Below are 23,638 nucleotides of genomic sequence, written 5' to 3' on the forward strand. Positions count from 1 at the left end.
CTGCTGACGGTTATTAAACGGAGCAGCCTGCATGTTTTGTTAGCATCAGTGCTAATAAGTTAGCTTCTTGAAAATGACAACACGGCAGGAACAGACTGAGTGACAGGCTCACAGCTGTGCAGGAATACAGTATACCAGGCACTTTATTTCAGGTTTACAGTAGTTCAGCTGCCACGATGGCAGCTCACAGTAGACTGATCAGCTGATCAGCAGTTGGTGCTGTTGTGCTGGCAATGAAGAAGCTATAGCACAGCATGAGCTCTGTGCTGGTCCATATATTAGATTTAACCAAGTCAAACCCTTTACCTGTCCGTGAAGCTCCTCTGCATACAGCCTGTGGTTGCTCTTCATTAAGGACAGCTGTAAGCTGTGTAGGGTTGTAGTCCTAGCTACACAAAGTTCAAATCAACTGAGATAAAATGATGCAAATCAGTACATCCAGCAGCTCATCTCTCATTTAAATATTAACGACTACAAAATGGAAATGTCTAAAAAGCAGAGCAGTTCTCAGTGTACTTAGATGTGTCCAAGCAATTTAGTAACTTAGCTGACAGAAAATTGTTAATTGGTAATATTTCTGAAAGAATCATCTAGTAATTTCTTAATGAAAACCTACCTGTGCTTCAAAGTATGTCAAAGAAGTATTTAAAGTATGCGGCACCTCGCAGTGAGTCACTATAAAGATTACCAATGGAGTGAAATAAATTCTTTAAAACTAATAATTGTTATTAAACTCAGTACATGATTGTTGTAGAATTTAGGTGTTGATTATAGTTTTTTATGTTGTAGGCTAAAGACAGATAATCTGTAATCTGTAATTACTCGTTTTGTTATATGACTGTATTTCCAGTGTGTTTCTATTGTCTGTAAGTAAAGTATCCATTACTGCTAAATGTGTTCAGTGTTATTGTATAACGTGACCTCAGAGCGTCTCTCACATGATGCTGGTACCAATACTGTGATGCTTTAATTCCAAAGATACAATCAGTAACACTCTGTGAGTCAGTACATGTAGATAAATCCTGACCTCTTGCTGTTCAGACATCGGGGTGAATCTGACAGATCCCATGTTCAGAGGACTCTACAGAGGGAAGCAGAAACATGACGTCGAGCTACTGCTTCACTCTTATTTTCGATCCCCACAGAGAGGCTCATGATAGAAACAGGTGAGTCACACCGTCTGTTTATTTTAAAGCTTTTGGCAGAATGTGGCCTGAGTTTGATCACACAGTGAACCTTTAATATAAAGTTTTCTTAAAGCTCTGGAGTCATTGGTTTTATATTCTTGTTGAAGCTGTATCACCAATAAGAGGGAATATATTAGATTAAATAGGTTTGTGCTCACTTTATAGAAATATTTTGCTGATGTTACAGTTCTTTAAATGCTACATTCATGTTATTTATGGATTTCCACCTTCCTGCTCATTTCCAGACGCCCCGTGGTGTGGTGTGAAGAACACTCATGCCGGGTCCAAATGTGTTAAAACGACATTTCCCACAAAGAAGAAGTGGGAGGCAGGACACTGCCTGAAGGACCGGAATGAGCCCTGTCATATCATGTGAGTCACTAAAGGGAAACGCTTTATAAATCAATGGATACAATCAGACGTCGCACTGAAGCATGAATATTGTTAAACACAATAGACCTTTAATTTTAAGATTTCACTATTTGTCTCTTGCAGACAAGTCCTGGAGGTGATGGCAGCAGCGAGGGAGGAGGATCCACTGGAGCTGGGCAACACAATCTACATCAACACTGTCAAAGTCTTCTTCAGCTCAAGCTGATAATAAATGACATCATCAGACTCACCGATGTGTCATTAATATTCTTTTATGAATCTGTTTGTGCGCCTCAGGACAAACCACTTATACTGTTATATTATTTGTGTTTACAGTCCTCTGTTAATGCACAATAAACATATTTTTTTCATAAGGAACACATCAGTTGTTGTGTTTAGAAAAACATAAATGTTAATGAGTTTATTCAAACCACACAAAAAGCTTTGATGTTTGTGATTGTTCAAGTACCCCTACAGTGCTTTTGCTTCAGATCATCAAACAAGTTTTAATATTATACAAAAGTAACCCAAGCAAATGCAGAGTTTTCAAATGTTAATTTATTAATATAAAAAGTTATACAAAACCTAATAAACTGGCTGTGCCAACATTTGCAGCAAGAGCTAAAATCAGCCGTTTTCAGTACCTGGCGATGAGTCTTTGGCCAAATGTTCTTTGCAAAATGATTTTAATTCAGTCAGCTTGTTTTAGAGTCATGCTGAAGTCCATCAAAAGCATTCTCAGAGGTTTGTGTTTTTAAGTCATGCAGGGGTGGACTTGCTGGTGTGTCACTATCATTGTGCTGCTGCATAACTTGAGCGCTCTTGAGCTTGAAAAACTTTCTGGAAGACAACAGAATTTATGATTCTATCAGTTACGGCGAGTCATCCAGGTCCAGAAGCAGCAAAGCAGCCCCCGACCATCACATTACCGCCACCGTGTTTGACTGTTTATATGAATTTTTATGAAAAGCTGCCTTAGTTTAATGCCAGATTTTTATGTAACCGGATTCGTACCTTTCAAGAAGTTCAACTTTTCTCGGTCCATAGAATATTTTCGACAATTTTTGGGGATCCTCGAGATGTTCGGAAATCCCAAAGTCTTTGAAATGTGTTTGTCTAAATCAAATACGATATGGCACAACAAATAATTTAATAAGGAATACAACGAATCTGAAATCGAAAATACATTAAACTGAAATATATTTAATATAATGGTCTTATTATTATATTAAGTCTGTGTTATATTTTATTTATGGATGTCTGTACTAGCAAACCATCCTCTGAAAGCAAAATAACGTCTACATTAAAACGTGTAGCAAACAGGACACAGAAAAAAATGACGCTGTGTAATTTTATAGTTTGTAGAAATGTTACGTCAGCTGCCACGCCCACTGACGCGATACGTCGTAACAGCCTAGCAACTTCTTTGGTTTTTAAAAAAAAAAAAAAAAAAAAAAAGAAGTCAAGTGGCACTTTCACAGCACTGACAAACTGACATTTAGAGATGCCTTCACTGGTTTTGTGACAGCGGACAGCGCCGGGTCTGATGGGGGCGTGAAGTTTACCGGCTGCCGGCTGTAACCCGGAGAAGCAACAGGAGGTTGAGGTGGACGAACATGGCGGACAGATGCAGGCTTCCAGCTGCCAAGTAAACGTTGGGCAAAGCGAAACTGAAGACGAAGGACTGCTGCCGGGTGACTCGTCACGTATTTCAGCGTTACATGGATAGCTGGGTCCCAACAGGACTGTAAAAAGCCCTCCGCTAAAGCCGTATGGCGTCCACCCAAGCCCGGATAGGCCAGCAGGCCTTGGTGGTGCTGGATGTGGCTCTGCGAGTTCCATGTATTTTTATTATCGACGCCATTTTTAACTCTTACTACGACCCTGGCTCGGGCTGGGCCGGGGCGATGGGGAAGGTGTTTGTCAGAGTCATGGGTAAGTATTTTTAACATGAAGGAGCGCTTAAGTTTCCCTCAACAACAACGAGCTAGCCGCGTTAGCCGTGACATTAGTCGGCTGTGTGGAGCTGTGTCACCTGTCAGACAGGCTAAAGCCGATTAAGCGACCAGCAATAACATTTACACAGGGCAGATCCATCTGACACGCTGCTTAACTGCTTCACCTCGACCCTAATTTACTCTGCTTTGGCGCCATCAGCTCGCAAGCTAACTAGCTGGCTAACGTCAAGGTGTGTTGTCACAAGTGTGATTTGTGGTGTCACGGATGGCCTCAGAGGCACCTTGGACCCAGATGGATCATATTCAGGTCCTTCTTCCTGACAAAGCTCGCTTCTTCTCCTCTAACTGTACCCAGAGAGCTGCTCTCTGGTCTGAACTCTGTACCTGTGACTTTATATCAACGTGTGTTGACCTGGTGTCCCACTTTATGCACATCATTTGTATGTCTTGGCACGTGTCATATTTTCGGACAGGGGAATTACATTCTGGACTAGTGTTGTGTAATAACCAGAGCTGCTACTAACAAAAATCTGTTTCACTTTTTATTTATTGATAGAATAAGTCTGTAGCCTGACTAAATTTGAGTTTCCTCTACACACCGTAATTCATAACAGCTCCTCGTTTTCATCACTGTGACAGAGTAAAGCTTCTCTGTGTTGAGTCAACAAACAGGTTATGTACCTCAGTTTTCCAGTTTGCAGACCTTTGAGCAGCTCGGGCCATCTGAAAGTGTTAGCCAAGAGCTCTGGGTTTGGATGGACAGGGAGTGAGAGTAGCTGTTGGGTTTGCTTCTGTAGCCGTGTTTCTTTATGTTTAGTACAGGAACAGAGACTCCATAGTGCCAGATGTTTGAACAACTTTATATTAAAGCAGTAAGGCTCAGGTTGGTTGAGGTCCTCTACAGTATGTACGATCAGTTTATCATAGTGTTATCAAATGCGCACGTAGCATTACATGGACTGTGAAAGGCATTTCTTTGTTTGTTTTTGTTCTTATTTGTTTTTCTATTTTTGTTATATTATGTATGTTGCTTGTTCAGCCTTTTACTTATCAGGATTACTCAACTCTATGCTGATTATTTTGCTCCAAAATTCTTTAATGTGCTGCATCTGTTGTTTTCTCACAAAGATTGATCTAAATACTCACTATAATCAGACAAACTTGGAAGCTACAGTTAGCTGACATTTGACATTTGTTCAGTTTGCAGTGAGAAATATTTGCCTTTCCTGTCTTTCTGACTGCTTCTCCGGTGTGTTCCAGGTGTCCTCATCTCCACTGTGGTGCTGCTGCTTTCTCAGAAAGCCTTGTTTAAGTTCTACACTCTATTCTTTGCTGTCCTCCTTGGCATGGCAGCAGTCCTCATAAACTACTATGCCACCTCCCACATGGACTTCTACAACGCCTACTACAAAGCAGCGTTGGGCTTCAGGTTGCTGCCTAGAAACGGGCCGACGCTGTGGCTGGGCATGGCCGCCGTCCAGCTCGTCTTTGGGATTGGCTATGTGTTCTTGCTTAACCTCCAGTCGGTGTTTGCTGCGCTGGTGGTCCTGGACATCATGATTCCTCTGTGGGGGCTGATGATTGAACTTCCTGCAGATGTCAGGCATCTGGTGGCAATGTTCTCGGGCCTGGTGCTGGCTCTCAGCACAGCCGTTTGCCTCGCCACGAGGCTCAAATGGTTCTACTATTCATGCCGGTACGTCTACCTGCTCGTACGGCACATGTACAGGATCTACGGACTCCAGCTGCTGCTGGAAGACACGTGGAAGAGGATCAGGTTCCCTGATGTGCTTCGAGTGTTCTGGCTGACCCGGGTAACAGTCCAGGCACTGATACTGGTTTACGTGGTGCAGGCGGTGGGGAGAGAGAGCGGAGATGCCACAGGTGGAGCTGCAGATGGGAGCTCTGATGCACAGGTAATTGCTTTTTAGATAAAAAAACTTCACTTCCAGGACATGTTTGCTATATGATGGTCACTTCATAAGCAAGGTAAGCTAACAAGCTGTTAGCCACAATGAATTGATATTTGGTTAATGACCTTATTCAGAGTCTTTGACATATCATAATGTTTACAAAAGTCATATATTTGTTTGGGGAAAGAAGTTTTCCTTTTGCAGCCCCAGGCGCCCCTGTTGGATTTCTGTAATTATATCTAAAAATGAGCTCCTGTGTTTTTAAAAATATCTCTGAAAGCCTAAAATGTATGTAGGTGACCTCTACAGGTTTCCTGTGTTCTGTAGCCAAGTAAAGTCCAGCCGGCTCATTAGCTCTTTGCAGTGTTTTACAGATATATTAATGCACAAATTTCAATGTGAAATATTCTTTTAATAATTTATAAACAGTGTCTGATGTCTGAGGAGCAGTTAAAAATGATGCACACTACATAACAAGTAGGGCTGCAACGATACACAAAAGTCACGGTTCGATATTTTTTCGATACAAAAATGTTCATGCTTTTTTAATTTGTCATTTATTAAAATTATAAATATATATTTTAACTCAAAAGTACAGTTTTTAAATTTAATGTTGCTGAAACAACAAAGTAATAAAAAAATTAATCTATCTGATGGAGAAATCACTCATCTTTGGAAAAGAGTTTATTACAGAGAAATGGCTCTTTCCAAAATAAAAGCTATACTAGACGCTTCTTCTGGGCTATATTCTCAGCAGCATATTAAACATATCAGGTCCCCATAAGGAGAATCCTGTGCTAACGGCTGTCTAAATGACTCGGGTAAAGTTTGTAGCATGCGTGCTTGTTGTTTTTGTCTGCTTCCACTTGTCTTTGCATGAAGATGATGTCGGCGTAAATGTGCAGTCATATTCGTTGTGTTCCCACTAGTGCTGTCAGCGTTAATCTGAAATGACGTTAACGCCACAACACGGCAAATCTCCGTTAACGAGCTACCGCGGATCGCCCCGTGCGTGGGGCTGGACGACGTCAACACGTTCACGAGCAAACTGCGCTAACGCAGTAGTTCCCACCAATGTAATTGAGCATTGCGTGGGACATCCAACATACTGTTTTACTTTAGTCCATGACGCGCTTACCTTCAGAGTCATACTTCATATGAAGACCAAAATGGTTCCAAAGGCCAGATCTGAATGAGGGTGGGGGAGGTTCAATTTGCCATGTTGCAACGAGAGCTTAACTTCTGTCTTGCTAGCTTGTAGGGGTGGGCGATATAAACGATATACAATAGAAACAATATAAATTTGGCCAACGATAGAGATTTTGACTATATCCCTCTATTGCGATAGCGCATGTTGATGATGTCATCAAGCTGCTCCTGTTTTGGTCGAAAGCATCGCAGCGGCTAAAACCATTATCATCTGCAAATTATGACGGGCGACAGTCACAGCAAAGAGATGAAGCACTTTTCAAATAAGGGGAAAGCCAAAAACTGCGCTTCCTCCACTTCCGTAACATTGATTCATTAATGTTGAATTCTCCCGCAGCTGTTCTATTCCCATGTTGTTGCAGTATATTAATAACTAACCTTGTATTGTGGATGAATAATCTCAGTTGTTCCCCTGACTGATGTTTGGCCCGTGTATAGCATCCTGCTATGCAATTGCATTTGTCCCTGACCACCAGAATCCCTGAAGTTAACTTTTAATGAGTGGAAAACAGTTGGCGTTCATCCTCCAGCTTCACTGTGCTAATGTTATGCTAACATAGCTGTTTCGCTAGCAATCACGTAGCACAACATGTTTAGGTGGAATCTAGCGAGCTAACGAGCTAACTTCCTGTTAACTTCTAACTCCGTTAAATGTAATAAATTCTGTTTTCATGGATGTTAAACTTAATTGTTACACCTGGTAAAGCAACAACGCTGATGATTTAATTAAAGACGAAAGAATTTAGACAGTTTTTAACTCTCAGTATTCGTTTGACTTTGGGAGCTGAAGAGGCGGAGTTTTGGACCCAGATTACTCCGCGAAGCTCCTCACTACGGCAGCCGTAATGCTCTGAGAATCCATCAAGCAGTGCGGCTTACCAAAGTTGTACTAAAACATTTTTTAACAGATTTCTGCCCAAATCGGTTCGAGGTCAGTAAGCACAACCAGAATTCATACATAAGGCACACTCGATTTTTGAGAAAATTAAAGGATTTTAAGTGTGCCTTATAGTGTGGAAAATACGTTATACAGAAGAAAAGAATATATCGTGATATATATCGTTACCGCACATGCATCAAATTATATCGCGATATGAATTTTAGGCCATATCGCCCAGCCCTACTAGCTTGCCCTGCGCTCAGTGAATCTGCGTTCGACTATTCTGCCTAGGCTGCACTGTCGAGCGCAGATCCACTGAGCGCTCAACACAGACAGCATCGTCAGAAGAAAAGTTGATAAAATAAATTGAAAATTTTGTATTGTTCGATACATATGCGTACCGAACCGAAAGCACTGTATCGAACGGTTCAATATCGATACGAGTATCGTTGCACCCCTAATAACAAGGTCATAATTCTTTAACAACCTCCTTTCTACTGAAGCTGCTTCTTCGTGTTCTGTGTTGCTGTTAATAATAAAGTCTCACCTAAAAAGACTGCAGAGTCTGAACTGAAGCTAAAAGGGATTATGAGTAAAGGTGACGCGCGTACCTGTGTGACTGCACCGTTTTCAGGGTTACCTGCTGAGCTGGGATGTGTTCTGGGATCTCACGAGTAACCTGATCATCTCCGGCTGCGACTCCACGCTCACTGTGCTGGGGATGAGTGCTGTTATCTCCTCTGTTGCACATTACCTGGGTCTCAGCATCCTGGCTTTCATAGGTATGACTGAGATTGTTAGTTGGAGTGCTAGCAGGTGTAAAAGCCTTCCTGATTTGCCCTTCATGTAATTGTTTGGATGCTTCTGGAGTTGAGCGCTTTCTTAATTTGAACCTTCAGGTTCGACTGAGGAGGAGGACAAGCGGTTGGGCTTTGTGGCTCCTGTCCTGTTTTTCATCCTGGCTCTTCAGACTGGCCTCAGCAGCCTGGAACCTGAGGAACGTCTGGTACGTTTCGGATTCGTGCTTCCAATTTACACCGTCAAAGCAGCCGGCAAACTGTTTTTCTCTCATTTTTTTTGGTGTTTTAGCCCGGGGGTGGGCAACTCCAGGCCTCGAGGGCCGGTGTCCTGCAGGTTTTAGATCTCACCCTGGGTCAACATACCTGAATCACATGATTTGTTCGTTACCAAGCCTCTGGAGAACTTCAGGACATGTTGAGGTCATTTAACCATTTGAATCAGCTGTGTCGGATCAAGGACGCATCTAAAACCTGCAGGATACCGGCCCCTGAGGCCTGGAGTTGCCCACCCCTGTTTTAGTCTCTTTGTGAATTGTTATGTTGCCCTCTAAACTAACAAAACATGTTTAATCATTTATACTATAAATGACATTTGCACACAGTAGCAGAGTTCACTGTTCTTCTTGTAATCCTGTATTCCCGTGGTTATAACAGAACAACTTCGTACACGTAACTTAGTCTTGGTTTTGATCCACAGGTCCGCCTAAGCCGGAACATGTGCCTTCTGCTGACCGCCATCCTGCACTTCATTCACGGCATGACTGACCCCGTCCTCATGTCTCTCAGCGCTTCCCATGTCTCCTCTTTTCGGCGGCATTTCCCCGTCCTGCTGGTGTCCCTGGCGCTCTTTGTACTCCCCGTGGTGCTCAGCTACGCCCTCTGGCATCACTACGTCCTCAACACCTGGCTCTTTGCCGTCACGGCCTTCTGTGTTGAGCTCTGCCTCAAGGTGAGCGCAAACAATTTATCTTTGACTGGAATTGATGACGTCCAATGTCTCCCACCGTTTTCAGTCTGAGATTTTTGTGTGTTGTGTTAGTCAAGAGATCAAGAGTAATCAAACTTGTGACTTAAATAATCAAATGTGTAACAATAATGACCTGATTGATGTGCATATAAGAGCATGATTTAGCCCTACAAAGGAGTCAGTAAGGATTCTGTTGTCTGTTTGTCAACGTGGGATTGAGTGGAGACTGATAGTATTCTGCTTATTGAGTTTATAGTCTGTGCCTACAGTTAATTAGTATTTATGTTCAATTACACTTATGGCTTCCAGCATTTATGAAAACAAGAAATAATCAGGATTAAATGATTACTTGTCTGGATTCCTTTTCACAGTTATGCTCTCGCTTTGTGTTTTGTGCTAAATCCAACGCACCACTTTTCCTTTGCAGCACGTCTCTAAAAACCCAAACTCACTCCTCGACAGGCGAGGGGAGAGCTGAGGTGAGGGCCAGGCTTTGTCAGCAACAACAGTAAAACTGAGTCAGAGAGGTGGACAAGGAACCACAGATACTGTTTGTAAATTCTTAAGTGTTGTGAGTTTGCATATAAAGTACTTGTAAGTTAGTGTTTCTACTGCTTAGAGACAAATGTAACTATAAGAACATGGAACCAGGCTCCTACATTCGATATTCTGGGCATGCTCACTTGACTAAAATTAGCCTGGGGACCCGCTGAGGAATGGCGAGTTTGTGGGTGTCGAATCCAAACTGTTCTGAAGGAGAGCGGCGACACATTTTTAGACTGTTTACTTCAAGCTTAGGGTCCAAAAACATTCCAGCTGTCACCAGAGGTCAGCTTCAGCTCCGTGTCACAGAGGATGTATGGCTGTTGCATTTTTACGTTTGTGAATGTTCATTATTCAGGGAGTAAACTTTAAAGAACAACAATTTAAGTAAAGATGTACAAACTTCAACTAAAACATGAATTGTGAGTTCAGGCGATCAACAGCATGCAGGATGTTTTTGTTCTTTCTCAAATTAACTTGGAGCATGCAGTGAAGCATGAACACACACACACACACAGAAGAATTTAAAGGAGAGTTTGTCAAACTTCCCGTTGGCGTGCTCACTCCCTGTCAGGAGCTGAAACCGTTCACTCGTCTGCTTTGATCTCTGCTGATTAAATTCAGCTCTCGTTTCTGCTTCCTGCTCTCCAGGTGGTTGTGTCTTTGACCGTCTACGGCCTCTTCATGGTTGACGGATTCTCCAATGTCCTGTGGGAGAAGCTGGATGACTACGTCTACTACGTGCGCTCCACGGGCAACATCATCGAGTTCCTGTTCGGCGTCATCATGTTCGGAAATGGCGCCTACACCATGATGTTCGAGACGGGCAGCAAGATCCGCGCCTGCATGATGTGCCTGCACGCTTACTTTAACATCTACCTGCAGGCCAAGAACGGCTGGAAAACGTTCATCAACCGCCGCACTGCCGTCAAGAAGATCAACTCCCTGCCGGAGGTGCGCGGTGACCAGCTGAGGAACATCGAGGACGTGTGCGCAATCTGTTATCAGGAGTTCGCCACCTCAGCCCGCCTCACGCCCTGCCACCACTACTTCCATGCACTGTGCCTGAGGAAGTGGCTCTACATCCAGGACACGTGCCCCATGTGCCACCAGAAAGTTTACGTTGAGGAGGAGAGTAGAGACAGAGCCGCCTTTTCCAATAACAACGGGGGCTACGCTCCGCAGCAGGATGCCGCCGCTGCGGGCCCACCGGCACCGGGGGATAATCAGCGAGGACAGCCGGCTGCAGAACTGCAGGCCAACGGAGTGGCAGTTGGCGCGCAGGCCGCAGGAGGAGCGGCGGCGCTGGACCACGATCTGCTGGAGGACAATGACAGCATAGAGTATGATGAAGACGAGTGGGGGACTCAGAACGGCAGCGCGCTGGTAGAAGAAGACTATATCAATGATGACACAGACTCCACAGAGGACTGACGACAGAAGAGCTATAGATAAATAAACATCTATCTTTATTATATTTAAGTTAAGAAATGATAAAAGACATCTTAAGCATCTTAATTTGCTCTTGAAAAATGTCAGGGATGTCTTTCTCTTGTTAGTTTCTTTACGTTTTTGAGTTTTACTCTACAAGGGCTCGTGGAAAGAGTAACTGCTGCTCTCGTTCTGTGTGTGTGTGTGTGTGTGTGTGTGCGCGCATGTTGAAGCTGTATGACAGACCAAAAAACTCCCAACTACTCTTTTTATTCGACAGTATCTCCGGAGTATCGAGATCCTGATAGAAATCTTGCTATGTGGGCACAGCTGACTTTGCACAGTTTATTCCCTGATGCCAATCAGAACGTTTATAATACAAATAAACCTGAGACTATCTGCAGCAGCAGATTCTGCCTTGTTGGAGATGGTGGTAGAAGTGTTTTGTTCCAAATGGAGAAAAGAAACAAAGCTGCACGTTATTTTCTTTCTTTAGACTTTGTCACTTATGAGCATAAAAACTTATCTGGTTTGAAATTTAGCTGAGCTCCTCCTTCGGGATCCTTGTTTTGTGCACCTCTAGAAAGCTTTCAGATTGTCTGTTTTTTGTTTTTTTTTCATTGCTATCTGGTCTCTCCTGTTCTGACCACTCTGGGTTGCCTGTTGCATTTCCTCCAGTTTGTCAAAACCATGACTTAAATTTCATTTTAAGGAAGGGAGGGGAGAGCTGAGCTGGAGGCTTTTAGATTTACCAGTCCATGATGCTACAACCCTCACCCTGTGGCCATGACCAAAACAGGAAGGTCAAGAATACACGTGCCTCTCTTACATTTGTAGTGGGTAGGCTGGCTGGGCTTAGCCTTATGTGTGATTCATGTATTCTGTTGGCAGCAGAAGCCGTCACAGATAGGAGGAAATGGCAGTGCTGAGCAGCCAGTCCCTGTCATTGTGAGCTGCGTTGATGTATTTCTAGGGAGGTGCATGTCAGGTTATGGCACAGGGTCTCAAAACCTTTTGAGTTTCTTATCTTAAGTGAAGCGCATGCATCTGTATTTAATCTAAGTTGTAACTGCAGAGTAAAGCCGCTGCTCGTTCATCTCAGGCTGAGGCAGCTGAGGTGGTTCAGGCGTCTGGTCAGAATGCCTCCTGGACTCCTCCCTTCAGAGGTTTTTCAGACACGCCCAGGTACGAGGACCCATTACAGCAGACCTATAAACAGAATTGTAAAGTGTTTCTGGTGAGGAGGATGTCTGCTTAGCCGGCTCCTACCACAACCCTCCTTCAGATAACGGTTGGACTGATGTCATGGAAAAAGTTACAGGGAGGCTAATCTGGCTAGTAGGGTGGGCGGTGGATGATGACGTTTTAGTGAAGGTGGTTTGTGCCACGGACTCTCACGGCATTACAGGAGAGCTTTGCATAGACAGGCGGTTTGACCTTGGTGGACAAATCCACCACCAGCACCGATCAGTAGTCCAAAACAATGAGGCTACTGGATCTGATGTGCTGCTTCAGAGACCTCATCCACACTGATGGTTCATAGTGTGAAAGTTGTCCGTTTGAAAATGGAGTTTTCTCTCTGCACTAGTTAAAGGTTCGTGGTTAAAATAGAGAAACTGTAAAAGGTCTGAAAGTACAAACCATGCCGAGTGGATCAGAGGTGCACGGGGGGGCGTAAGTGGGGAGCCTGCTGAAATTTAAGTTATGGTGGGAGTCTCTGAACATAAATGCACTTAATATGCAGCCCTGATGTGTGTGTGTGTGTGTGTGTGTGTGTGTGTGTGTGTAAAGGTGAGCGTGGTCGTTTGTGTGCCTGCCGACTTGTAATGTGATAAGATGGTGTCTTAATAATTTGGTTCGTGTTCCCTCGTGGTGTGCTGCAGGGAAAGATGCTGGAGTGTTTATTAACGACACAACTGAGGAGCGATTTCAACAGATTTTGAGCTCTAGTCATTCTGCTGGATTTGAGTTTTTAGAAAAGCTGTGAGCACAAACGGTCACGACTGATTCAGCTGTTTTTATTTGAATAGACGATGGATCCCCATCAAAGTTGGCATCTTTCACCTCGGTGACGTTAAATGTGTTTGATTAGTTTCCTGTGTGTTAAAATCTCCGACTTGCAGACTGATCACAGCTCAGGTTTGTGGTGAACTCGCTCAGCTTTTGTTTTTGTCCTTAAATGCAAACCGAGGATTTGTGAATGAAGCAGGAGAGCGAAGCAGTTCCCCATCAGCTCTGCACCGACCAGAGAAAACTGAGAGGTGTCTCTTTTTTTTTTTTCTTTTTTTTTTTGTAAAGGTGACATCCTACTGTAATCACTGATATACCTCTGTCATTACTTACTACTGGTCTCTTGTGTGACCTTGCTTAGATTTGTGTACGTTATTGTACATTTAATGAAACAAACATGTGCACACGTTTCCCCTTGACGCTACTTTCTACATCATTCTTTTAAGAAATCAGTGTTGACGTTGGCTAAAAGCTTGTTTCAGACCTGGGAGCGGTTAATAAGAGTGTGAAGGTGTGGTGGAAAGCACATCTGAAGAGCTAGAGTCCAAAAATGTATTTGGTGAAATGATTGCTATGTTCAGTAACGGTCATAAAAATATAGGTGGTGCCAGTTGTTTTGCATTTCTTAAGGGAAAAATTTAAACGAGTTGGATGGAATTTCTGTTCCCACACTGGTGGTTTTATCATTCACTAAATGCACATTTTCTTTCTAATCACTGGTACAGATCCTTGTTGTGTCCGAGCTACAAGGACGGCACTTTTTTAAAGGCTAAAACTGTGTTAGCAGCCACAGGCTGCAAGGCTGGAAGAAAGAAACTGGAAACGATCCAGACGTGCAACCTCTGAAGGCAGTGTGCGATCATGTTGTTAAAAATTTGTTTAAAATAAGAAAATGTTTTTATTTTCCTGAGGTTTATACCTGCTGATCTAAAAATTTAAACTACTGGTCCAAAACGAAGCCCCGGCTGACTCGGCTCCCTCAGCGACTACAGAGATCTTTAATGTGAAACTGTATTAAAACTGGCTTTCAAGCACAACTCCACGAGTATTATGATGTGTAGACTTCCACAGCCCAAACGTTTTGAAGGCTTTGACTACAAACTTGTGCTCTGTGCTGTTTTAAAAAAAAAAAAAAAGCTGCAAGGAATCCATTGAATTCTTGCTCGATAAGAGGATATGACATATGAGGAAGTGTTGGGTCTAATTTGATTAGAAAGCTGTGCTTTTTGTTTCAGTAATGAAGGACTTTGATTATCAGTTTGATTGTTCTGAAAGCTTTTTAAAAGGTGGAAGCTGTTCATTTTGCCTTTCGTTTTAAAAAAGAGATTTATGTAAATAAAATCATCTTTGATATTGCATCTGGACTGATGATGCCTTTAAGTGACTTCTTCATAAACACAGTAGAGCATAATCTAATTTTTTTATTATTATTATATTTTTATTGAAAAAAAAAAAGACCTGTTACAATAAAGTGCACTGATATTATTTAGTCGGGAAAAAAAAAAGACTTTTTCTTAGTCCTTTTGTTTTACATTCAGGTAACAAAAAGTGATCTCGGTGCTTGACAGTGTTTACATAATCCAGCATGTTTAACTTATTTACATAAAGTATATTAGGTACAAATTATGAAGTTGAGGGTCAACCTGACATTGTACAGTACATGGGAGATACACCAATTCAGAGCTGGTCTTACCTAAATTCAGGGCGGATGGGGGAAACAAAGCTAATCCATTTATTCCATATTTTGTAGAATTTGTCTTTTGGAATTTTTAAAAAGAATGTCGACTTTTCCATTTTAAATATTTCAAAAACTACCTTAAACCAATCAAGTGTTGGTGGAGTTGGATTTGACACTTTCTGGTTATTAATTTTTTGCTGGCTGCTAATAGCTCTTGTAAGAGCTTTGTGTCCCCTCCCCGGACCGAGCCAGCAACCAGGCCCAAGTACAAATTTACAAATTTAATATCAAATTTTATCTTAAAAACCTCACACAGAGTCTCATGAATTCCCAGCCAGTAATTATTTAAGTTAGGGCAGTCCCAAAAGATATGGGAATGATGTGCCTCTTCTGATCCACATCTTCTCCAGCATTCTGCTGTCCCATTTTTATATTTAGTTTGATGAGGGCTTTAGAAAAATCTAATAATGATTTCAGATCTTGCTGCAGATTCTCGATTGGATTTAGACACCAGACAGAACCCGGAGTCTTGCCTACGTTGCCTAATAGAGCATAACTTCATTAAATGAAGGACTGTAGAAGTTTAGGTGCAGAGAAGTGTGCCCACATGCAGTTGAGTCATTGGACCACAAGGTGGTGCTGTTATACTATTTGTCCTGAAAACGTTTTTCTTGCACAAAACACGTGTGAGACCACGCAGGTTGGTGGGGTCACAATATGAACCACGAACGTTCCCACCAGTGGATAACGTTTTTGTTTCCACTCACTGAGCAGCCAACCCAAAAATTATTCTTGGCAGCGGTGGGATTCGAACCCACGCCCCCGAAGAGACTGGAGCCTTAATCCAGCGCCTTAGACCGCTCGGCCACGCTACCGATGTGCACACACAAACACGAGCCCCATCTGAACTGACAGGCCGATGAACCGAAGTATTTATAGATGACTTGGAGGTGAGAAGGTGAGGAACTGGTTTCGTTTTATTATTGTTTTATATGCAATATACTAAGAAATCTATTATATGACGCTGTATTATTTCTGATAAAGCTACGCGTCGTCATATAACTAAGTAAGATTCCCTCCAGCAGCAACATGGAAGTTATTCATGGATCAATAATTCTTCTACTTTCAGCTGCTTTAGGACATCATCTAGGTGGCCCTCCTCTTGTGGCCACCACCTCCAAACCCTGCATCATACACGTCTTACTGTCATCCTGTAAACATCCTCTCCAGGTCGTTTCCAAAGTCGTCTGCAAACATCTCAGACCGCAGAGACTCCTGCCTGAATAGTTTACATTGTTCGTCCGTAAAGACTACCTTCACCTGTCTGCTTCCTCGATATTTTCGCTGATAACCAACTTAGAAACACTCCTGGCTGCTGCACAAGTTTTAATATTACGACAGGGAAAAAAAGTTTTGACCGGATGCCATTATTTTATTTTGAAAGCCACCAGCGGAAGTGTAACTGCGGCTGTCTTGTTCGCCTTTTAGCTTGAACTTCATGTGCCAAACTCCTGACCACCGAGTCATAAAAGATCATGAGACGGCTGCCTCGGCAGACAGCGGGGAAAGAGGACATGTACGGCCGTTTGAAATTTGACCAAAGTTTTACAGAAACTGCTCTTAAAAGCACATTTTATCACCATTAAACACGAGCGAGCGAGAAGGACCGACGGACGGCCAACTTCTCCCCGAGAGACGTGAAAGCGAAGCGAAGAAGGACCCTTCAGAGAAGTACTTTGTGTCTTAAAGACTGGAGGAGTCGCTCTTTTCGGCACCATGTTAAGGATTTGCCTGCAGAGAGCTTTCCGCCCGGCTCTCCGTAAGTTACCGAAGGCGGCGGGGACTGCGCGACACGCTCCGAGCTGCTGGATGGGAACACACGGGAGAAACGAGCCCCTGGAGCCTCTGAACTCCCCCACCAGGGCCAAAGAGTTTATTTACCGCCTTCACCCCAAGGAGAGGACGTGTTTACTACAGGAGCTGCAGATCTTCGAGTCCAAAGCACTCGCACAAGGTAAAGCAACGAGCAGCGTGGGTTAAACGTGGCACATTGAATGAGAGGTCACAGGTTGTCGGTGCAGGCGAGCCCACATTTCCCTCCTGCAGTGTAGACCAGCAATGATATACTTCTGTACCTCCCCAGGGTCAAACCCAGGTGTAGAACACTGTTGGGTGTTCGGTCAGGGGCCGATTGAGTTCACGATGGGCGGGCTCTTCTATGTTTGAACGCTCCTGGTCATTGGGTGGAGTCTTTGACAACTTACCCTTAAAGGCACACGCGGACTCACTGTTTCAATACAGTTGAATACACCAGGTGTTGCTAATTAGACGCCTAATTGACGTTTAAAGGCGTCATTAGGGAAAGAAAACAGCAGTAGTGACACCAGTTGGTCACTGTGGGAAGGGCAGCAGTGTGCCAGCATCCATAGCTACTGAACCCTGCTGGGATTTGATGGTTTAAAGGTGGTTAAGACTTGAAACCGTTACATGTACACGTTGCATGTCATTGTGGCAGTTTGAATCTGTGACTGACATCATCAGGGTGTGACGAGACCTGCCAGCTCTGTCCCAGTCTGGGTCAACTGTTTGAGGCAGATAAAAACTGTCATTTCAGGTCTTCAGCTCCAGCCACTCAGTCATTTCTGACTGAAATACTGTAAACAGCCTCATTACCAGCCCCCTCTGTGAGCTCTGCAGTCAGCCTCGCTCATACTCAGGATCTCAGCCAGGCTTTCTGCCTCTTCAGTACAAATGGCTTTACATATAAACAGTGCGAGCTGCTGGTTGTCTTCCCTGTTTGTTTTGGTACAAAGACATGTTCTGTCTTTCAGTGTGTTGTCTGGTGCATTGGCTCAGTCACACAGCATATTTTCTTTGTCGCCTGCCAGACTGCAGGTTGCTGGAAATCTCCTCACTGGCTGGTCTGTCCAGGCTTTGTAGCCACCTTAAGCTTGAAGACGAGCTGGTTTGGGTGCTCGAGCCAGATGTTGACTGTGTTGAGCCAGCACAGAAAGTGGGATTATATTCAAGTCTGAATTATAAGGAATAAAATCTTTTAAAGACTTTGTAGCCCTGATATTTAAATTTTACCAAAGCCCAATAACAGAGGTTTTTTGTGTGGTTTTATTTCTGTTTTCCGATGATATGAAAGTGTTTTCTATTTTCTATTCTCCAGATTAAAAAAAACGAACCACTGTAAAGCAATTTAAAGGCCCACATAAATGCTTAAATAATACCAATATTGATAATAATCCAGGGAAACTGGCAGAATCTTTAAAAGAAAAAAAGATGAACATTTTTTATGATGTCGCTCTTCAGCTGTCGTGTGTTTTGGATGTTTTCCCACCAATGCTGTGTGCAGAAAATGACTCGCATCTTTACAAGGACTCAGAAACGTGAAGCGCAGAGAATCAGACTTACATTCGATGGAGGATGTTACTGATCTCATTACCACACTTGGAGTAATAAGTTTAAAGGAAACTATAACATGAATATAATGTCTGTCACATCCTGTCCGCCTGTATTTTCTCTTCCTGCTGGAGAGTTGATCCCCTGCAGCTCCCGACTGTATTAAGACTTAATGTACCTGAAGTCAAATTATTCCTCAGCAAACTGAGGACCGAAATAATAAAGTGAATTATGCTAACCTAAAACTCACTTTGATCCTTTGTATATAGCTCACACTCTTAACTTAAGCTCAAATTCCAAGCCAACTGCCTCAGAAGATCACAGCGGTGTTCAGAGTTCTCCTGTGGGTTTAACGAGACCTGTGATTGAAGGTTTGAGACATATGGGCAGGTTGTGCCATTAAATGCAAAATGCTTGCTAACTTTTACACAGTGTGTGCTGCAGTCATTGTGATGGTTTGTTTACATGAATGGTGGGATGACGTGTCGTATGGTTCTGTGTAAGAAGGAAGCAGCAAAGTGCCTTTGCTTTAGTGCAGCCATGCAGATGCTTTCTGTTGCTTCACTCAGTCGGAAACTTTCCGACTGATCCCAAATGCTGTTCCCTCAGCATTTGGGATTTTTGTGTACATTTGGTTTGTATTGAGGTGCTTGGTTTATGTGTCTGCACTTCACTGGTTTTTACTTTTGTGGGCGTGTCCTCCAGGGTTAAAGGCAGTTGCATTCACCTGGAGATGAGCGTGCAGGTGGGGTGAGGGTTAAACGCTGTCTCTTTCAGAGTTTTTGTTTGTGTGGTAGCCCAGAAGTGCATGTGATAGCGTTGTGCGTGTCATCAGTGTCTCCACGCTTCGCCCACTGTGCTTCCCCACTCATGAGTGAGGAGTGAGGACACGTTCAGGATTTGTCAGGTGATGCTGGGTAGTAGGGCTGGGCCATATTATACCGTTCACGGTAATACCGGTATAATGTTAGGAAACGATAGGAAAATGAAATATCGCGATAGAATATGAGTAAAACGCGCATGCGCAGTGCCTTTGTTTTCATACGCACATGATTGTTGAGTGAAACAGATGAACCAGAATTGGTTTGTAAAAATGGTGCAACTTCAGTGATGTGGAACTGGTTTGGTGTTTGTCCGTCAGATACACAACAAAGCACATTTTTTTGCAGAACATGCAAGCGGCCGTCGTTATTTGTCGGACTAAGATGCTCTTAAATCTGGGAGTAATCTGGGTCCTAAACTCCGTAACTTCAGGTCAAACAACACTGCAGCATCACTTAGAGTTAAAAACTGTCTAAATTCTTTCATCTTTAATAAAACGATCAGCATTGCTGCTTTACCAGGTGTAACTATAAAGTTTAACTTCCAGGCATCCATGAAAACAAAAGTTATTACATTTAACGGAGTTAGAAGTTAGCAGGAAGCTAGCGGAAGTTAGCTCGCTAGTTTCGCTAGTTACCTAAGCATGATATAGCATGTTCTGACGGAGAGATTTCTGAAAAAAATCAAACGTACAGCTCTGCTATCAATTCCAACATAAATGAAGACAGGAAACTAAACAGCAGTGACGTTTGTAGGGTTACTGAAGTTGGGCTAGCTGGTATATAATTATGTGCTACGTGATCGCTAGCGACACAGCTATGTTAGCATAACATAAACAGTGAAGCTGGAGGACGAACACTAACACTTTTCCACTTATAAAAGTTAACGTGAAGGTTCTTCATGGTTAGAGACAAATGCAATCGCATGGCAGGATGCTGTAAACGGACCAAACTTCAGTCAGGAGAACAACTGAGACAATCCATCCACAATACGAGGTTAGTCATTAATATACTGCAACAACATGGGAATAGAGCAGCTGCCAGAGAATTCAACATTAATGAATCAATGGTACAGAAGTGGAGGAAGCAAGAAGAATGAGTTTAATAAAGTTTGATTTATCTGACTGCTTTGTTTCGCTTAATGTGCCTTATAATCCCGTGCACCTTATGGTCCGAAAAATACGTACTGCACACTGCAGTTTAATGTTGCAAAGCACCTCTTTTTAACTTCAGTGGATATTATACATGGTTATGCTCAGGATATGTCAGCCCATTTCTACTGGAAATGCCTTTTGGTTAAACTTTCAGCAAGGAATTTGCATTTGCACTGTTACATTTTTATAAAGCTTTAATGTACATAAAAACCAGCTTCTTGTTTAAGTGAAAATAAATGGAAGGTTGTCTTTTTGCGCTAGTAATGTTGTGGAGTTGTATTTTGTTTCGCATCAATTATATCGTCGGTTATATCGTTATCGCAAATTTTCAAATATATATCGTGATAAATATTTTTGGCCATATCGCCCTGCTCTACTGGGTAGGGCTGTTCATATAACGATAAATATCGGATGACGATATAAAAACGTCTATCGTTTCATTTTACGCTATCGTTTGTTTCGTGGTGTCGCAAAATAAACTGTTTACGGCAATATGTTTGTATCGTTTTGATGGTGACTGTAGTGGCTATATTAATTTCTTAAACTTCTCTCTTTCTCTTATATTTAATATAACCACACTACGGACGGACAAGCGCCTGTTTCTATGGGTTGTCTTAGCAACAACAACGGTAAAACCATCGCGTGTCCGCTTGTTTCTGTTCCACATACACCTTTCACAATAAAGCTCAAGATCCTGTTGAGACTTTTCAAAATAAACTGAATCACATGAAAGAGCAGATTATTTACGGATGAGAAGTAAAAAAGAGCCGCCAGGTGCTAAAAAATAAAGCTTAGACTCAAACGTTAGAACAGGCTTTTCCCCGCAGCACGCCGTGTGATAAATACTCACAAAGAAAACGGCGGCCGTTACAACTTATGTCTAAAAATGTATAGCTTCATGCATCGGTTAAAACACTCGACTCCAGCTACATGACTCGCAGCTGGAAACACTTCCTGCAAGTCGAGCTGCCCGAGATTCACAGAATTTACAGAAAATGTTAAATTTTTGTGATTTATATCGCTATCGGACGATAGATGTTTTATATCGGGATATGAGATTTTGGTCATATCGCACAGCCCTAACGCTGGGTTGTTCTATGAGGAACCATTTACACAATCAGCCTTTTACTGAATAGTTACTGGCAAGTGAACGCCTCACTCATAAGCTTAGTGTGTGTGTGTGTGTGTGTGTTGACGTGTCTTCCAGTGTCAGGTTGTACATTTGTTGGGTGTGGACAGCTGGGCGTGCGTGCACATGTGTGTTGTTCTGTGTTTGACTCGCAGGGTATTTACTGTTTGCTTGAAAGCAAATAAAGCGTCTCCACGTGAATGAAACCAAAACCACGGTGACTCATCGGAGCACCAAAATAGTCAAATCAGCTGCCCAGTCAGGAAATGTGAGTAATCCCCTCGAGTGTCTGGAAGCACTCTGTAGAAGCCACGGGAGATACAAATATGGCATCCACTGACCAATACGGCGGACCTGCAGCACCCAGGGTGTGCTCAGTGTGTGGTTAGTGCCTCAAATACCTCGTGGTGCGTTTACGGCCTTCCTCCATTCAACAGTACCTGTTCTCCCTCATTCTTATTCGTACAGTCAGATGGTGCTGAAATGGTGAAATCCCCACTGAGAAGTAAGGCTGGGTCATATCATACGGTTCACGGTAATACCAGCATAATGTTGGGAAACAATAAGAAAATGAAATATCGCGATCGAATATGGGTAAAACGCGCATGTGCAGTGCCTTTGTTTACATACGCACATGGCGGCGACAGAGAATGAGAAGGGCGAAAGCGGATCGTTGAATGAAACGATGAACCAGAACTGGTTTGTAAAAATGCTGCAACTTCAGTGGTGTGGAACTGGTTTAGCTTTCGTCCGTCAGATACACAACAAAGCACTATTTTTGGTAGCGCATGCTAGCGGGCCGTCGTTATGTAATAACGGTAAGACACTTAAAATCAATCCTTTGATTTTTCTGAAAGTCGACAGAGCCCCTTATAATCCCGTGTGCCTTATGTATGAACTCTGGTTGTGTTTACTGACCTCGAAACGATTTTATGTACACGGCGCTCGAAAATCTGTCAAATGTTTCAGTACGACTTTGCTACGAAGCCGCACCGCTTGATGGATTGTCGGAGCGTTACGGCTATCGTAGGCGGAGCCTCGCGGAGTGATACGTACTGTGCTTCAACATAATATTACCGTATTGTGTGTGTATAAGCTCTTTTTAAGTTTTGTGGATGTTATACATGGTTATGCTGAGGATATGTCGGCCAGTTTCCACTGGAAATGCTTTTTGGTTAAACTGTCAGCAAGGAATTTGCATTTGCACTGTTACATTTTTATATAACTTTAATGCACATAAACAGCTGCTTGTTTAAGTGAAAATACATTGATGTTTTGTTTTTGCACTAATAAAGTTGAGGAGTTGTAAAGTATTTTGTCTAGTGTCAATTATATCGTCAGTTATATGTATATCGTGATAAATATTTTTGGTCATATCGCCCTGCTCTACTGAGAAGACATTAAAGGAAACGGCGACGGCTTCAGACCAGCTCCCCATCACTTTGTTGTGCAGCACGTTGCTCGTTAGTCGTGTGCACCGAGGCTGCTGTGTGGGATGATGCGCTGATTTCCTTTTTCAGGAAACTGATTTCTTTTTCTGACTGTTAGTTTTTATTTGCCCACCACTGAACGTGATTTTTTTCGATTTAGGAGAGAGAGACTGCTGTATCAGGTGTTTTATGCAGGCGTGTGTCTTCTTCCCACGTTGCACGGGTGTGGAGAGCTTCGAAAAATTGCCAGACAATATTTGTTAGCTAAAAATCTCTCACTGATGTCAACAGGTTTCCTATTACAGAAACGCTGAACAGCAGCATGAGAAGTTAACAAATGTGTGGGCGTTAATTTGAGGGTTTCTGCTGAGCAATTTTAAACTCCTCTTGCTCTTTGGGCTGCACCAGTCTGGATGTGATCTGGTCTGACTGTCAGTATCTAAAGCAGGGGCGGGGAACTCCAGGTCCAAGAGCCGGGGTCCTGCAGGTTTTAGATCTCACCCTGGGTCAACATACATGAATCAAATGATTAGTTCGTTACCAGGCCTCATGTTGAGGAGGTAATTTAGCCATTTAAATCAGCTGTGTTGGATTAGGACACATCTAAGACCTGCAGGGCACCGGGCCTCGAGGCCTGGAGTTCCCCCACCCCTGATTTAAAGGTGGATGGGTGGATGGAGGTAACGCACACTGCACAGCTTCTCTCTTTCAGCAATGCTTTGGCTCCTCTCTCACTCTGACTCGTTCA

General features: G+C 43.0%; 2 protein-coding genes across 4 annotated transcripts in view; both read left to right on the forward strand.

Moving 5' to 3' along the window:
* rnf139 (ring finger protein 139) overlaps positions 1-14,628 on the forward strand; it is a 30,472-nt gene extending 15,844 nt beyond the window's left edge. The window contains exons 1-8 of one of the 3 annotated variants that reach the window (XM_080862838.1): positions 1,036-1,166; positions 1,433-1,559; positions 1,683-3,494; positions 4,778-5,433; positions 8,154-8,301; positions 8,419-8,525; positions 9,017-9,268; positions 10,481-14,628. In XM_080862838.1, the coding sequence (XP_080718964.1) occupies positions 3,332-3,494; positions 4,778-5,433; positions 8,154-8,301; positions 8,419-8,525; positions 9,017-9,268; positions 10,481-11,263 (2,109 nt within the window). In that variant the 5' untranslated portion in view covers positions 1,036-1,166; positions 1,433-1,559; positions 1,683-3,331 and the 3' untranslated portion in view covers positions 11,264-14,628. Of the gene's footprint in view, positions 1-1,035; positions 1,167-1,431; positions 1,560-1,682; positions 3,495-4,777; positions 5,434-8,153; positions 8,302-8,418; positions 8,526-9,016; positions 9,269-10,480 lie in introns of those variants that run through there. The other 2 variants (XR_013969308.1, XR_013969309.1) reach the window with 2 other exon arrangements.
* A 1,770-nt stretch (positions 14,629-16,398) lies between these two features.
* Positions 16,399-23,638, forward strand: part of tmem65 (transmembrane protein 65) — a 49,878-nt gene continuing 42,638 nt past the window's right edge. Inside the window, exon 1 of the mRNA XM_080863126.1 lies at positions 16,399-16,962. Within this exon, the coding sequence (XP_080719252.1) occupies positions 16,725-16,962 (238 nt within the window). The 5' untranslated portion in view covers positions 16,399-16,724. The remainder of the gene's footprint in view (positions 16,963-23,638) is intronic.

This window comes from Rhamphochromis sp. 'chilingali' (genome assembly GCF_963969265.1).
Source record: "Rhamphochromis sp. 'chilingali' genome assembly, chromosome: 17".
NCBI lineage: Eukaryota > Metazoa > Chordata > Actinopteri > Cichliformes > Cichlidae > Rhamphochromis > Rhamphochromis sp. 'chilingali'.